The 18,032-nt window shown below is 40.8% G+C and overlaps 1 protein-coding gene across 3 annotated transcripts in view; it reads left to right on the top strand.

Moving 5' to 3' along the window:
- The window catches only part of EVL (Enah/Vasp-like), a 152,344-nt gene that overhangs the window by 73,304 nt on the left and 61,008 nt on the right, over window positions 1-18,032 (top strand). For all 3 annotated transcript variants that reach the window (XM_065685373.1, XM_065685374.1, XM_065685372.1), the window contains exons 2-3: window positions 7,502-7,670; window positions 15,050-15,227. In XM_065685373.1, coding sequence (XP_065541445.1) covers window positions 7,502-7,670; window positions 15,050-15,227 — 347 coding nt within the window. The remainder of the gene's footprint in view (window positions 1-7,501; window positions 7,671-15,049; window positions 15,228-18,032) is intronic.

Here is an 18,032-nt window from a genome sequence, read left to right as displayed (position 1 = left end):
TTCTAAATATTTACTTGGGTTTTATTTTTAGGAACTCCCAAAGTATATCTTCAAGGTGGTATGCAAAATCTGGAAGTGAACCACACTTCATTGCAGAAAGAAATGTTGTGTGAATCAAAGCATTACTGGAGCAGTGGAGTTTCTCCATTAGGAGACAGCAGCAACCCTACCTTTTTGGAGCAGGTGGCAGCTGAAGGGCATGTTTCCTGGAGCATGGCATGGCTCTGAGAGTCTTCCCAGAATTACTACACTTCCTCCATGAAGTGCCTTTTGCAAAGCAGTTCTCTTAAAGCATGTTTTTAACATATTGAGATACTGATGGCTGGAGTTCCCCTTTGAATCGTTTGCATTCTTCCGCATCAGTTTGCAAAACCTACCAGAAAAGTGATGGGTTAAAATTAACTCCACTGCGTAGTTTCAAAATCTCAGCCGCACAACCTAAGCAGATGTGCTGCTTTACAAGGGCATCAATCTGCAGCCACCCCCTGGCCCTAAATCTCTGCTAATTGGCAGATGTGCTATTTACATGCCACGGCAGACACCAAGAGGTCAGGGCTCTCTGAGGACTTTCACTGGTGGTGCTGAGGTCAGAGCTGTTCTGGACTGACGCTCAGGCCCAGGTGGAACATCTCTTCCCCTCCGCTGTCGTTTTGCATGCTGGATTTTTGTATTTCTGCTCATTTCTCCCATGCTCAAGAGCGTTGAGGAGTGACAGAAGGTTATGCAAGTTTCTCTGGGCATGCCAGGATTGCATGCATGTTCCCAAATTTAGCAACTCGTTCCCAAAGTCCGGGCTTAGTGTGGGACCTGGGTGCCTCACAAACTGTCTGTTTTCTGGTTTGCAGCTGAAGTATCTGCAGTAGATGTCTGCAACAGGTACTGGACAAGGGACTTCCCGCCGGGTATGCCAGTGTAATATGGGAGAATTCAAAATGAATGTCTTATTGCTAGCAGAAAAAAAGAGTAACTCTTAGATACTGTTCCTTTTGGAGGTGAACTGGTGTTCATATTACTCCCATTAATGCTGTAGATACCAGTGTTTCCATTTCCTGCTCTGTAAAATATATATTTATCTTGCAGGTGTGTCATTAATTTATTTAACAGCGTCAGTCTTTTTTGAGAGCTGCTTATACAGGAGGCTTTATTTTTGTACTATTTTCTTGTAATTATTTAATATTGAAATGTTTAGATGCTGGAGTTTAATGCAGAGAAAGGTGATGGCCAGTCACCTGCAGCAGATGCTCAGTGCAAAACACTCATCTCCCGCTGGCAATGCAGCCAAAGCCCAGCACCAAAGGCAGGTCTGCAATGTGTACATGCAAGATGGGCGGGAGACCAAACAAATAGCAGCTCCCTTTGGAACTGAGTTTCACTTCAGGCTGACTGGGGCAAGGGCAGTACTGCAGGCAACCAGGAATGAGTGCCAGCTGAGGACTTCTGACTGCTGGTTCCCAACTGGGTTGGTTTTTCAAGGGGTCCCAGGAAGTGCGACTCAGAAAAGCAAATGGAGGTGGTCATTGTGGTACCTCTGTATTATATATGAAACTGTGACTGCTATTTTTCTAAATGTCTGCTAGACAATATTCAGAGGTCCGCATTTCACTGAAGATTAAAAGCTCTCATCTGGATGTAAAGTCCCTAGGGGCTTCTGCTGTCCTTTAGTGTGATCAAGTGGCTGGGTACTGTTGTTTCACTATGAGGTTTTGCTGCATCACTGAGGGTGTAAGTTCTTCAGTGCTCTAGGACAGAGGTAGAGTGAACGATGGTGGCACCGACTGTCCTGCAGTTTGGTTGCAGAGGGAAGTAGGCTTTAAAATAGGAGGTCCCGGAAGGAGTCACAAGCATGACTAATGATGTGTTGGAGAAATGAGGCTCCCAAATAGGAATGGGGTCATGAGGCAAGCTGGCAGTGAATCTCTGGTGGGGAAGCTGGACAGCCACTGCACTACAGCAGGTTTTATCTGTAATGAGCTTGGATCTCAGATATGGTCTATGTGAGCCTGGATGACCTGACTGACTTGTGTGCAGAGGGTCTCCCAGGGTTTTTTTGTTCTGTAAATCCGGTTGTCAGAGAGAAATGTCCCCCTGTTTCTATAAAGACTACTTCTAAAACACTTTCCCTGCATCCCAGTCATTACTGTTTACTGTAGTGAAACTGATGAAAATGTTTAGCAAGTTAGTCCACTGGAGTTTGTGGTACTCTTTAAATGCTCCAGGAACATGACTTGTACATTAGTCATTTTGAAGTTAGCAGAGACCACACATCCCCGTACACCAGATTTTGTATTTATGTTAGCTGTTTAAACTGACATCGAGAGAATTCTATCAGCTTCTTAAATCAGCACCAGCACCTATTTGTTGCACACCAGGTTTAACCACAGCGGTTCAAGAAAACAGTCACAACTGTGACTTTCTGTAGGCAGACTCAGTGGACACGTAGAGTGAGATGTGTTAAATGGTTTGTGAATTATCTCACATGTTCTGTGTGAATATTATTCTAATTTAATAATTGTATTAATTATGTTATGAATATTATCGACTTATGACACTAATAAGGATTACTAGATAAATCCCCAAAAAATTTTAGCTATTAATCATTTAAAGGTCGGGGTGGTGGACGGATGGGAAATGGAAATAAAAAATAAGGTAAACGTTTGTAAAAGCAGCTAAGAATACCAGAAAACAGCTTGTTTGAAGGTGAGAGAATCATGAGAAGCTTGAAACAAGGTAAATCCATAATAGGTTCAAAGCACGATAGCTTGATTTCTACCAGGGGAGCTTTCACAATGCTAAGTGAATGTCTGCCCTGAGGAAATGGTTGTGTCTGTAAATACAAAGGGTAGCGGAAGTCTCCTGGTCCAGCTGACATGCCTGAGTAGAGCCCACAGAATTTGATATTCAACCCTGAAGTTGGTAGTTAGTCCTGGTCCATGGTTTCCCCACTCCCAGCCTCCACAATCATTACTGTCATTTCATGCCCCTCTGTGTTTCTTCCTCTTATTTAATTACTTGCAGTCAGCCAAACAAATCCATTAAGTCTCATGATACAGATTTTTTTTTCCCTAGGACTCCCTGTGTTATCTTTTCCATACTCCTTGGTGGCTCCTTTAGGGCTATTAGACATTGATAATCAGAAATTTACTGGAAAACCAGAAAGAACTGCAGCTTTCAAGTTCTGCGAAGGTGGAAGAGAGAGAATTTCTGGATGAAGCCATCTTCACTGCAGCAGTGTCTTGAAATGCAGGCTTACTGTTGCCCCTGACTGCTCTCCCAAGTGCAGCAGTCTCTGTATATTAACTGGAACCTTTAAGTTTGACATGACTCATTTGGGGCTAGTGCCATAGCTAGCAGTACCAGGAGGATAAAACAAATCTGTGTGGCCAGCATGTGCTTGGCTGCCCACTCTCACCAGGGCTGAGAAAGAAGGGTCAAAGCTAACCCTTCCAGGAAGGATTAACTCCAGATCAGCTAAGCTGCTAATTTGTGAAGACAAATCCGAAACAGAAGAGACTGTGAAAATGGGCTACACAAAATTAAGCAAACACTATTATGTGCAAACATTTATCCTTTTTCAATGTATAGTTTCATAATATTGAAGCAATATTCAATAAATCTCAACAATGAATGCTGGATTTTAGGTACCAGCTGTGAACAAAGGATTTCCCAGTGTAGCCTGCTTCTATCAGATAGGAAGTTAAGCAGATTTGCTTTAACTTCAGGCAAACAAGTGGTCCTGGTGCAGAGGTTTGTCATCCCACAGATGTAAAGCACTGAGGAGAAAATGCTTTCAGAATAAATAAAGGTGGATATTAGGATTCGAATGTAAGACATCCCTAGGAAGAGCTCCTTCCCCTTCACATTTGAATAAGATGTCTTACATCTGCCCTAGAGCAAAATGTAGTATGTTGGAGTAGATGTTATGCACAAACCTGAACAATGATGTAATTAATTAAGTTCCCTTTGCAATGCGGTTTTTATCTTTCTTACATATAATTGCCTGTAGTGGAAACTCAGCAGATGAGTCTGACCACTTGCATGTTAATGTAACATAACAAAGACCTAGGAGAGTTAGTAATATTTGGCATAATACGTGGAACCTGATGGATCTTCTCCAACACATATCAAATTTTCAGTAACTTTTGTGTATTCTTAGGAAAAGACAGCAACTTCTAGAAGTCTACAGTAATGATTTTGTGTATGAACGCTAATACCTGCCAAACTCTTCTCATGGAGAAGGCCTGTGACGATGAACAATAGTGTGACTAAACCCCATATTTATTACCTGTTGTGTGTAGTTGGCGTACGTATGGTCCCCAAAATAACAGACAATTTTGCTGGATCTCCCTGAAACCACAGTTGCTGGATTACGTTTAAAATAGTAGACTCCACAGAGAGTAAGACTGATTCTCACTGACCTTTGTAAGAGTAACATTTTCTGGGCTGTTTTCAGGGAGGTCCCTTAAAGTGTCAGTGGGACAGTTGTCCTTTTCGTGGGCAGGACGAGTAAAGAGTCTTCAGTCATAGAGTTACACCTCCATTTAGGGTGAGACATCAAGCTAGCAATGGGCTCCTGGGGGCATTTTAGGTTTTGAAAGATTGATTAAGTGCTTTGTAGGAAAGGACTCCCCTTGTGCTGTACTTGGTTTATTTTCCTTTCTGTTATTTCACTGGAGGCCAAGTAACAGGCTTAATCCTGTTTCCATTTAAATGAATGATGAAAAAATTCCATTGACTACAGGGAGAGCAGGGATCGAGCATGATGTGTTGGTTCGTGTTACAGTAACAATTCGTTGTCATGCATTAAATATTACTCCTTGGGTCTATATCCATTTTTCAACCATGGGGTTGTAGAAGGGTTCTTTGCTGCAGTTTTTAGTGACAGCAAATTTTGAAGGTGAAGTTGCTGGATCTACTGGAATCCAGATATGGCATTATGAATAAGATCACAGTAAGGCCATAATGTCTGTATGGTTAGGTGCATTCTCTTTGTTGTAAGCATAATTTAATTAATTTTGACTAATTAAGGAGCCCATGGTGATTGTGTTTTCCAGAATTTATCTGAAATGGAGACAACATTGAGTCCCAGGCTTGCTCTAATGAAACAAGTGATGTGCTCTTGGTTACTTCAGTGCAGTGAGGCTTGTAGTGACCAGCAAGGCTTGAGGAGAAGGATGTGGTGTCACACTGACCAAGTGTGACTTTCCCAGTAGCTGTGTTTCCTGGGAGCCTTCACACTGGCTGGGCAGGGGGTTGCTGTGGCCCAGGCAGCTGATCTCCCCACCAGCTCTGGAGCTGGAGCTGACATGAGACATCTGATAGCACAGTGCACCCATGAGGACAGCACCTCATGGGCACTGTCCAGCCACAGGACTGCGCCAGAGATTAATTTTAGCCATTGCACTTCCACATGGCAAAGCTAATCCCATGTACTTGCCTTTTTGCTGATGCATGTCTCTCCCATCCTCCCCATCTGTGAATCTGAGGCTGACTGAGCATCTCTGGGCATGTCTGGAGGATGCAGGCAGCGCTGCTGCTGCTGCCAGTCTGCGGTTCTTGCATCAGTTGGAGGATTAGGCGGACTGAAGTGAGCTCAAATCCCTCAGCTGCTAGTTTCAGATATGGAGAAGCTGCCACGAGACATTAGATTACCTTGGAATAGGGAGGGAGAGGTATTTTCTTGATAAGTGTATCAGCAAAGCCACAGATGTTCTCCAGGTGTCATGTGTAACAAAGCAACAGCAAACAGTAGATGAGCTTGATTTTACAAATTCTGAAGAATATAATAAAAAGTTTAGTCTTTCTGATCTAGGTATATTGTTCCAGTGCCACAATCTAGCTGCTTCCATGCTATGTGATAAAAATACAATTTATTCTGAATTTTCTTACCTTGTTCTTTAGGGAGATGATTGTCAGCATAGTTGCTACCTCAGTAAACACTGTGAAGAGTTTTCAGGCTCTTACCCACAGCCTGGAGGAGATCTGTGGGCTACCTGGAGGCTATGGAAAGTGACTGATAAAACAAGCTTTAGTTTGTACAATGGGGAATGCATCTGCCATGGAAATCTTTTCTGAGACCCACAAATCAGAAAAGATCGTAAATTGCTGCTGTAATCTACCCAGATCCTCTTAATACTTACAGTAACGTGCTGCCTTTCATTAAAATGGTGACAGTTATGAGCTTGGGTGGATTTGGGTTTGCAGCAGTTAGCATAAGTGGTATAATTTGGCATGGTGGCAGTGCAGCCAGGACAAGAGTTTAGCATCAACCAGAAGCTTCTAATTCATTTCTTTGTGTGCTAGTGAGACATTACTGAGGCAAAGCCAAAACAAAGACATATATGCAAGAGAGGGGAAAAAAGGGATTTTTGTGCAAAGCGGATTACCGCTTGACATTGCATTGCTGAAAATGATTTAATGCGGCTTGGGCTAAGGAAGGGAGGTACATGTAAATATATAGGTCTAAAGTTAATAGGATGGTCATGATTTTTTGCAGGTCTTAAATCTTAATAGTTTTATTTAGCCCTAAAATACACTATTTGCTTGTTGAAAATCTCTGTTGTATTTGAAGATCTCAAATCTCCAAGGTTTGGAGGATTCATTTTTTCCTTTGTATAAGGAACTCCTATATCTTCTGGTATAAGAAAAGTGACTGGGAAGTCAGGAGGGTGGGAATTTGAAATCCTGATCCGTATTGACATGTCAGCTCAACAGTATTTGCCAGTGGCATTTCTTGCACATGCAGGGTGTGTTTTGGCGTGAATCAAGTATAGGTGTGTTTGTCATGAATATGCAAGCAAGAGGTAAAGAACTGATGAATTTCTGTGAGTCAACAGAAGAAAAATAGTTATTAATGCCATACAAAATAATGCAGACATTTGTGGATATCGCTTTCCCACTTTCTTTGCTACTGGGATGAAGGAAAAAAGAGTTCCTGTGTATTCTGCACTGTGTATTCTGGGACTTCTAAGTGCGTCAGCGTGTCTGGGTATTAGGCGTTAGCTGGATTAACATAATTGATTTCTTCAGTTTACCTAACATGGCTTTTGGTTCAAGGTCTGCTTGCTTCCAGTTTTAAATGTGTAACTCAGCTGTGGATGTCGTGTTTATTGTTTCAGTAAGCTGTAAAATATTGGTAAGTTTTCATGCCAATGCAAAAGTCTTCACATGCCAATAGGCACATAAAATAAATGGAGCATTCGTAATGTTGGACAGTTTTCATAGCATTTAAGTGATACAGGTTATTCCTCAGGGCCTAATATTTTTATATAAAATAGATTATCAGTTCAAAACAGCAGCATGCTGGAGGTTTTTTAATTCTATGAACACATACAAGCCAGCTTGAGCAGAGAGATTGCACTCAAAGGATTAGCAGATCTCTTATGAAACATATGTTGTAAGCAGTGCTGATAATTTCTGTTGGTTTCTTTTCCTTTAGATGTTTTCAGTAGTATACAGCAAATTCACTGCTTTTTTCCCTGATTTTGTTGTTTTTGCTCTCCAGTGAACAGAGTATTTGCCAAGCCCGAGCTTCAGTTATGGTCTATGACGATACCAGTAAGAAATGGGTGCCAATCAAACCTGGACAGCAGGGATTCAGCAGAATCAACATATACCACAACACAGCCACAAACACCTTCAGGGTAGTTGGAGTTAAACTACAAGATCAGCAAGTGAGTAACTGTATTGAGTTTCCTGTAAATTAACCTTTGATCTCATTTCATATCATCAGTTCTATGCTTAATGCAGTCTAGCAACATTTCCTGTTCCCTGCAAGATGCCTATGAGTCTGTTTACAGCACTTATTCAGATTTTGCATAGGTTTTTTGCACACAGAATGTATCATGATTTACTGGTGTTTTTTTGCAAACAACTTCTGGTATGTGCCAGAGATTTTAATTGTATTCCCTTTCCATTTTTGCTTGTGAAATGAGTCTTACTTCATTCTGCAGGGTTAGCTCCACCTGACTTACTTTCTGCTGGTTTTGTACCATAAAAAAAAAGGCAGTCGCTCTGCACTGCCATCTCGTGTGATTGTTACATTGCTGTGGTAAGCAATTAGTTCCTTGTAATGCACTTTAAAATTCTAGGTGCACACTGTGATCTGATTTGTGGCAGCCTAAGTCTGCGGGACCTCATTAGGTATTAAAGGAGTTAAATGGGATTTAGATTATCAGAACTGGGATCAGGCCCCACTCAGCCACCAAAGCACTGTGCTCGACCTGGGGCTCCCATGGCATGGCTCTGGGCAGCCTGGCTTGCAGGTTTGCTGGGCAACATGTGCCATCAGAAGCTCTGTAACCAAAAGGCATGCTTAGACCCTGAATTACAGAGGTTTATTTGGGTGGAGTAGCAGTGCTATACTATAGTGCCATTAGCATTTTAGGGCAGAAATGTCGGAGTCAAGGACTCCTTCTGTGTGGTGTCATGAGGCTGGTACAGCGGTGGCAGTCCCCCCTGCCCAGACTGCCTGCCTCTTGTGCTCACCTCGAGCCCTCAGCCTGGCAGAAGAATCAGGAAACAGTGGGCAACTGATTTCCTGTTGGTTCAGAGAGTGGTGTCGCTTTCTGGGAAGGTGTGATGAGCACTGCCATCAGTGTGAGACAGGCAGGGCCAGGGCAATGCAGGGCAAGCCAAGGCAGAGAGCTGGAGCTGGGCCACTACCATCTCTCATCTGCCACAGATGTTGAATTGACTGATCGGCTCATGGAAATGCAGATGATGTCCCTCAGCTGTAATAGTGCTTGGGCCATCTGGGAAAGTGAGGTTGCTTACTGGAACTGTTAATGACTGCTATGCTGTCCATATACACAGTCATCATTTTGAAAAAGGAAAAGCAGAATAGAAATAGGTGGGGATTCTGAGAATTGGTTTTCAGATCCTTGCAGTGCACTTTTAAACCATCTGCCATATCTTTTGCCACTGCTTTTGTGCTTCTCAGTAAAGGCAGTATATTAATGTAGTTCCATTTCAAAAGCAGAAAATATTTTGAACAATAAGTGAAATACAGTGACTTCTTAGTGAGTTGTGAAAGCCAGTGCTGCTTTGTAACAGGCCATGCTGGTACATTTTACATAGCAGGTGAATGTAAATTATTTTCATGTGACTACAATCTAAGATGGGTCTGACTAGGTGATGTAAAACAAACAAAAGTCATGAAGTCTACATATATATATGTGAGGGATACTATGTACTAGAGGTCTGTCTTCATCAAAGTATACAATTAAAAAAGTAGGGTATATTAAAAAATCAAATCTTGATCTGTACTTTAAACATGCTTTGCATTAACTGTAACATTACATTTGCTTGCAAATATTCCTTCTTATGAAGAGGCTGCATGCCATCTAAAACTCATCTCAATTCTGAAGGAAACAGAAGAATATATTTTTCTAGACTTTAAAGACTAAAATTCCTCCCTTGAGCAAACAGTTTATCTTAGTCACTTAAAACCATTTAAAAGAAAGTATTCACCTTAAATATGATTACCAAAAAAAACCCCAGTATTATGAATTCAAGATGGCGTAGCATAGTAGTATTAAAAGGAACATTCTGAAAGTCTCAAGATTCAGAACTTAGTGTATTTTATACGAGTCTCACATGGAATCGTAAGCTTGCTAAGTATTTGCATTTAATGAGAACAAAAATGAATTTCAGTTAAAACAATTCTCTACAAGCCATTTCATGCTTGCTCTCAGGTTGTGCTAAATCACACTGAAAATGAGGTTTCAGTAAAAGCTGTTGCTTTGCCAGGAAAGCCGTATTTTCCTGAAAAGGACCAATCGTATGTGACTTGGCATATAATGAAGCTGCAGAGATTTTCAAGAATTGAGCAACTAGTTTAAAAAACATCACACAACAATACCACGGAGGAACAATTCTAAGTTTTATTGTATACTGCTTGGCAAGGTGCAGACCAGAGTAATCTTTATGACTTCACCCTTGTCTGCCTTTAATGTCTCCCTTTTAATTTTTATTAGTTTATATTACACCCCACTCTTTAACTTTCATCTCTTTTTTTATCCCCACACGCCTTTTTCTGTAGACTCCTTTATTCTCTTTGTCTAGCTGCCTTTCTGTTTTCTAGCTGTCTTTTTGGTGCACTTGTTGGAGTTTATGATACTGTCTTCGCATGCTGCTTACCTTATCTGTATTTATCTTCTCTAGCTGACGGTGTCTAAAAAGTTCACTGCAAAGAAATACGGTTCTTAGAGTGGCAACTCGAGCGTTGTTCTCACCACCAGGAAGTGGTCACCCGACCTCTTCTTCTCCTTATGTGTGTGCGTGACATGCTTATCGCATGCTTGCACGCAAAAGCAGTGCTGTTACAGACCAGTAGTACATGAATTCCCTTTTCTGCTCTGCACAAATGTGCACATTTGCATAGACTCATGCTGACATGAATGGTAATCTTCAAAAAGCCAGAAACAGACTTTTGAAGCTTTGAAGTAGCCACAGAGGCCAGAACTGGTTTGAAGCTAAGGCCGGATCAGTGCTACAGTCATTTCATATCATGAGCTTTGATGTTTCCTTGCAGCCTTCATTTTCTTGAAGCCCAACAGTTGCAAGCAAATGGTTCACCCTCTTGTTGCAACTTGCCAGCTGTCCTTGTAACCTTGCCTGTTGTAAAGGTGAAGCTTCAGCCATCACGAAAGAAGTTCACAAAACTGAAAGCATGCAAGTGGTCCGTCTTTATGGCTTAACTGACAAGCTGTACCTCCACAGTTCAGAGTCCTGATCAACCGAGGGCTTAAAGTTATGGTGTTACATCAAGTGACTTCAGCTCAGCATGATCTCATCACCAAAAGGCATGTGCTGAACAAATAGGCGGGGACGAGGGTGCAAGTCAAAAGTGAATCATACCTCCTCCTGAGGGTTTGGTGTATTGATGTGGCTAAGAAGTGAATGTAAAAACAGGGCCTTGGGGAAGGTAGGACATTTTACATTTGAGCTGAAGCCAAAACTGAAACAGGAACAGCATTCATGGGGTATAAACTAAACCACATTTTTTGAAAAATAAAGAACCAATTAATCACTGCTGTGACTTATCAGAAGTTGGTCAGGTTTGGGCCTGCTTACAGAAATGAAGAATCTTGCCTCACCTGTATCAGGTTTTAGCTGCTGCTGCACCATATCCTCCCTGTGTTAGCAGCCACAGTACAGCTTTCCAGGAGAAGAGTCTGAGCCCTGGCAATGCAGCAGGCCGCAAGCTCATACCAAACTTGTGAACCATTTCATGCTCTGGAGAAACAGACAAATGTCTTGTTCCGGTCCAATAAACAAGAGTGTGGGTGGTAAGACTACCGTAAGAGCCCTTCCTGTGATCTTGGTTGTGGTTACACCTCAGATGCAGACCTGAAGGCCAACTTGATCCCTTCTAGCCCCATTATTGTGAGTCGTGTCAACCACCACCATCATTGCTGCTGACAACTTACAACTCAGCAGTCTGCAAACTGCGGTCATAGGGAAGGGCTTCTTGATTTTGAGCTTTTTAACAGATTCCAAAATTCCCTGCCTGCCCCAGAGAGCCTGTGTTTGAAACTGAGATGAAAGAGTGAAAGATAGTACCAGGTAGAAGTGAAGCAAATCTTCCTTTAACATTATATTGATGGGAACATTGAAAGGTGTCAACATAGTAATACTTTGCACAACTGGTCTGTAAAACTTGCCATACAAGATCACTGAAATCCAGAATTTAATAGGTTTCAAAACAACACAGACATTTCTATCAGTAATGAGACTACTGTGTTTTCAGATAGAAAATACTAAAAGGGGTGGAAAAGAAAAAAACAGGCACATAAAATGTTACATTTCATCTTTTAAGGCAAACTCCAGGTGAAGATTATAGGAAGAAGTGCTTGTTATAGACAAATCAATTACTTATTTCTGCAAGATTTCCAGTAAGTTTCTCCAATTCATCTATTATAGACTACAGCTGAAGAATACCAGCTGATTTGTTGGTCTGCTCAGCATGGCTAACATATGAAGCTTTAGAGTAAAGAGCCCTTAGAAACACCTGTAAAAACCCTCCTATGATCCAAACAGGGAGACCTTCTTTGTTTTAGTTACTGCTCTGAAGCACTTATTTATCATCATGTGCCTTGCAGAGTCTCTACACCATCTGTACAAAATACTGTTGTACATTCATTCTTAACAACAGCAGAAGCCTCCTCTTTTTTCTGTTTTCTAGAAATATTAGCCAAAGAAGATAACATGAGATTCTGGCTATTTTATGTTTCATTTCCCATTTTTAAACTCCCTGTTTTGACTTCGAAAACAAGGTATTACATGTGTAGGCATCCTGATAATTACTGAAGGTTAATATTCAAATTCTGTCTTTATTCAACTGAAGGGATCAACCCCTCAGAAGAGAAGGGATTCTCTCAGTTCCTTGGGTTAATGTTCTAGGAAAGCAGATTTTGAATAGTTTGCCTGACTGCTATCAAACAGGTTTTTGGCATAGTTTTTTGCAGTTTTTGTTTTTCATTTTAAAACTGCACTACACCCTCTTGTGCTCTTTGGACTTTAATAGCACTGTCCTTTGAAACAGAAGATTCTTTCACTAGGTGAGAAATGCTTTGCAAAGCTTGGCAGAAGCTCAGAGTCTTTCTAAACGTTTATGCAAAGATACTAGCTGTGCCTTCCCTTGTTTAAGCTGCTTGGAAGTGGTAGGAAGACATAAAAATTGGTGTATGTTGTGAATCTGTTGGGTTATTAACCTGGCCATGATGAGTCTACTTGACACACCAAAGATTTCTTAATTGTGAGCAACATTGGTCCAGGCTCTCCCAGTGCTCAGCGGTAGAATGGGGGTGATGTCACCATTTTTCCAGACAAAAGGGCTATCTAAGCTGTCAGCTGTAAGAGAGAGTTCATGACTTTGCGCCGTGATCAGAGCAAGGTGGTTTCCGCATCATTCTGGTTGGTGTGAGTGGCTTTCCATGCCGCATGCTGGCAATGTGATTCCCATTTTCAGGGGACCAACTGTTAGGAACCTGCATACCAAATATAGACTGCTCTGCATCTCCCTTTGGATCACAGATCAGGAATCTCTGTATGAAATGTCACAAAAAACCCACAGCGTAGGTCTGATTGCTGCCCAGTGCATTTACATGGGAACTTAACTGGTTTGAGAGCAACACTTGGACCAGATACTGAATGTTCAGTAACTATCAGGATAATTTATACCTAAAGTTAGACCAAGTATTCAAAGACTATCTGCTGTCACTGTTTAATGCTGGCTCAGGTAGGTAAATGCATTATACAAATAGAGTATATCTGTAATTATCTACTTAGAATAGTGGCTTCATTGCTGATTTCCAAATTTTTTTATATATTGATATAGTATAATTATCAGACATATTAACTATGTAAATGAGACAATGTCATCCTTCAAAAACAGGAATGTGCGAAGATCAATTTGCTCCTTTTGTATTAGGTGACTGTCCAATATTTTTCCGACAATTTGAATTAGCAATCCACTGGAAAGTCAAATCTCAGAGGTAGGAGTCATTCATCTTTGAAATTAGTTTTAAAACTAGCTTTTATAATTGAGAAAAATTATCAGTCATCTAGCGAAAATAATGCTAATCTAAATAAATATATTGGGAGTTTCTTAGATGCAATAAAACTTTCCGAAGTACTGGTGAATTAGACTGCAAAAAAGATGTACGTTTTCTGGTGTGGGGGGTCCGGCTGTATCAGTAAATACTGTGTACAGCATTTATTCATTACTGGCTCTCTGTTCCCTTGTCTTCAGTTGTTGCTCCCATCTTACCAAGTCCAGGATGGTGAGATTTGCCCTAACCGTGAGCTCCCTGCCTAGTTTACAGATGAGCCATACAGACTAGTTAGATTTCCATTGACTGGCTTTCAACAAGGACCAGAAACTGTGGGATTGTTCTGGCTTTGATAAAACTCCAGTCAAAATAACTCCATTTGTAGAGACAGTCTCAAATATTGAAAACTAGATTTGCTGTGTTTGAATAATGAACTTCAGACTGTCCCTGCTCATAATTTTAAGTTTCTCTGTCCCTGGTTCCCTTCTGCCCCCAGCCTGTGTTGGCTGATGAAGAGTGAGCCTTCATTTCCTATTTCTTCTCTATTTGCAAGTTGTCTGTGCCTGTTTATGAGAATAATTATGATCCCTTCTGTTGTCATTTTGTTTCTTAAATTTGCATCACAATAGAATGCTGTTGTCAGTCCTCAGAGGGGTATCTCAGGGGTGCAGTCTCTTCTGTGGGTTCTTCTGGCTTATTAGTGATGCAGTGGACACTTCTACCTTTCCATCTTCAGCTAGAGCAGCATTTGGGGGTTTTGCATTGGGGGTTTTGGTTGGATCTCAGGTGTCCTATGTGCCTTGCCCCAGGATAAACAGGGCATTGGCCTAACTGTTCTGATTCTATGACTGTATTTAGCAGATTAAATCAAAACATGCAGAAACATCCTTCTGCTGCAGTCACCTCTTACCTGGAATTAATAGCATGTACACCAAGGGAGGTGGTGGGAGAGGAAGTGTTTTGTTACCTGCTTTTGTCATTGCCTTCTTGATTTAAGAAAAAAAACCTCTCTCAACATAGAAGTTGGTGGTGATCAGGCACTTGAGAGGACGAAAGCAGAGCTGGTGCAATGAGTTGAACATTTGTCTGCTGTATGGCAGGGTTAGCGCCAAGAGCTCTCACTGGCTCTTCTTCTGACAATTGTGCATGATCATCCTCCAAATGAAGGCAACAGCTGCTGGCACTGGCTGCTGACATCTGTCTGCAGTATTCGCACAGCTGTATCCTGCAGAGGTGCTCTAGAAAGCGCAATCAGGTAATAGATTTTGCAAAACTAGCTTGCAAGCCCCTGAGGCTGAATTGAACCATTGTAAATCTCACCCCCAGATGTGAGTCTTCTGTCATCAAAACACCGACTGCCTTACCATACAGCTGTGTAGGAGCTACCATAAAAATTGCCTCTACCAATTTAATTAACCTTTACCAAAGGGTTGGGTTTTTTTCTCCACTGAAGACAGAACTATTTTTAATTTTCACTCCTCTGTTTCAAATCATAGGTAGTGATTAATTACTCAATTGTGAAAGGATTGAAGTACAATCAAGCAACACCTACCTTTCATCAATGGCGCGACGCACGGCAGGTCTATGGCTTGAATTTTGCAAGCAAAGAAGAGGCCACCACCTTCTCCAATGCAATGCTATTTGCTCTGAATATCATGAACTCACAAGATGGAGGTAAGTTAGCAGCCACTACACTCTTTATTAATCTGTAACATTTTACAGTGCTTGATTGATAACAAGCACTGTAAAATGTTACAGATTAATAATCACCTGGTGCAGTTGTCTTGCACAGTATGCCTTTAGAAAACATGTTTTTCATATATATATATATATATATATTTAAAGTTGGTCTCTGGTAGACCGCCTTTTGATCAGCATTTACTGCGGTGTGAATTGTACATGCGTTCAGGTTTTTCTCACCTCCCTTCCAATTTTTCATGGTGCCTTAACTCATGATAGGAAATCAATAGTTACATGGGAATGCCTCAGCAGGCAGGTAGCCCACTGATTTATGTGGATCTGTGTGTGCGTTGTGTTACATGTAAGATGGCAGAATATAGCTTTCAATAAGCAGAAGCTAAATTAGCAACATTTTATAAGGTAGGACTCAGAGCTGGTATTTCCAGTGTGTTCTGTGTCAGCTATAGCCGTTGGCTCTTGTGAGCTGGCATTCAAAAAGAGGAGTGTGTGGCATCTCAGTTATTTCATAAGGTAAAATGCAAAGGCTTGTACTCTGGACATTGACTGACATTCTTCCTAAGTGCCATATTGACTGTAGTTGGAATTTGTGAAGTTTACTGTTATATGAAATTGTCATTGCAGTAGCTTGATGCTGCTGCACCAAATGGCCCAGAATGAAGTCCTGTTTTCTCAGTGGAAACCAGTTTCTGGTCTGCAGTGTCTGAATGAAATTCTGTCCTCAGTTACACACCTATGACCTCTCTGCAGCTCCTGGGCTGGGAACAGAATCCTGTGTGATGTCTTTTTTTTCCTGCAAAATACACACCACAGCCCTATTTTCCCTTTGAAAATGTAGTGAGACAAGGTTTGCATCACTTGCTGCCACCCAGGTTTCACTGAAGTGGTGATGAAGGGCAGATCTCTAGAGAGGGGTTGTCTCCTGATAATCTTCAATACAAAAATACACCTTCCTAAAAGGTGTATTTGTGATATAAAAGTTTGTATTTTTTCCTTCGCTATTCCTGTTCATCCTCTTAAGTTGACAAATCAAAAGTCAATAAATTACTTAAATTCTGAGCTATATTTAGAACTGAATTCTGACTTCTTCAACTTGAACCTTTTCAGCTGCAGTTGTGCCACAGCAGGAGACTTCAGGAGGAAATCTAGCTAACACTCACCAGTCCTAAACTCATTCAGGTGTGAAGAGTGCAGAGCTCTTTGGTTACTCACATGTGCTAAACCCTTTTAGACCAGCAGATGAGACTCCCAGTGTTTGGATATTTCAGCTGTGGTCTTGACATAGTGATTGGTTTACTGTCTATGATGAGTCTGCCTTTCTTCCAAAAGCCCTTAAGTTTGTTCTGTGGATTTTTTTTTTTTCCCATCTATCTCTTTCTGTCAAAGGGAGTGGGGTTTTCACAGGATTTTGAGGTTGTTCCAGGCAAGTGCCTTGTGGAAACACAAGTCTCAAGATAAGGAGTTTTTGGTCTTATGCTAAAAATGAAAGAAACTGTCTTAAAGTGGATACTTTAGTCATGTTAACTACTCCTAATAAAAACAACAGGAATTTTTAAGGGAATATTTTTGAGTACTTGAAAAGCCTATTATTCTTTATGAATATACGGTTAATAATAATTTGCATTTGGGGGAGTATTCTTTTATTCATTTACACACCAAAGTATGTTAGATGCTTTACAGATAAGATCCAGCCCATGCTGAACAGCTTGCATTTAAACCTTGTGGTTGTCACATAGACAAACATGAATTGGGGCACAGATGAAAAAGTTTCCTAATTTCTTTCTAGACAAAAAAAAGATCAGTCTTTAACAACCCCTCTTTCTCTCATACATAAAGTGTTAAAAGTTTCAAAGATTGTCAGTTGTCCCAGCCTGTACATCTGAGCTTGTAAAAAACTGAAATTTGGTTTAAAGGGAATTTCAGCTTTTGTGTTTTTCTTAAAAAAACCTCTAATTCTATAACACAAATTCATAAAATATGCATTTTTATCAATTTTATCAATCAATAAAAATTATTTATATAAGTATTTGTCTTTAAAATTACATTAGCTACACAATGAGAACAGATTGTATTGAGGACTTTTATGTCATAATAAATTTCCCGGTTATTGCAGTGATCTCAGCATGCAAGTTGACAGCAGAAGTGCGTAGAGGATATAAGGTATAAAATGTTTTTTCAGATCTGCTCTTCTAGGCGCATACAGCCCATAAGTTTTTGTGGGTATGAATTAATGCAAATAGGAATTCACATAAACACACATATACATACATCTTTTCAGGCACTGCCACTGCCTGCATACTCCATCCATTCTGCTTGCTGCCTACATGGTGCATTAGGGCTTGCTTTTTCACATGGAAAAATCATTAGGAAAGAAAGTATGTATTATATCTACGCACCCATGTATTAAAGTTGCTCATGTGCTTATGCAGATGGATGTGGGCTTTAAGGAATGCTTTTGTACACACAGAACAGCTTACACACTAATAAAACCCTCAATCAAACCCTGAGAGTTAAATAGAGGTTCCCTCTGGCTCATTCACAGTACAGAATACCCTATCTGTCTGCTAGCTCTACAGACTGGGATAGATATGCTACACACACTATTTGGTATGTGCTATTTCTAATGTTTACTTGTTTCGTATATTCCCTGCTGAGATATTATTGTGTTTAGGTACTGCTAATCTTCCCATAGTTGGATACAGATTCTGGCTTCCATGACTGCTGCTTCTTTCATTCTACCACCCACTTACATAGACTAAAATTAATCATGGTAGACTACAG

This window comes from Lathamus discolor, chromosome 6, assembly GCF_037157495.1.
Source record: "Lathamus discolor isolate bLatDis1 chromosome 6, bLatDis1.hap1, whole genome shotgun sequence".
NCBI classification, from domain to species: Eukaryota; Metazoa; Chordata; class Aves; order Psittaciformes; family Psittacidae; genus Lathamus; species Lathamus discolor.
Note: the sequence above shows the minus strand (reverse complement) of the source record. Positions and strands in the feature narration are given on the sequence as shown.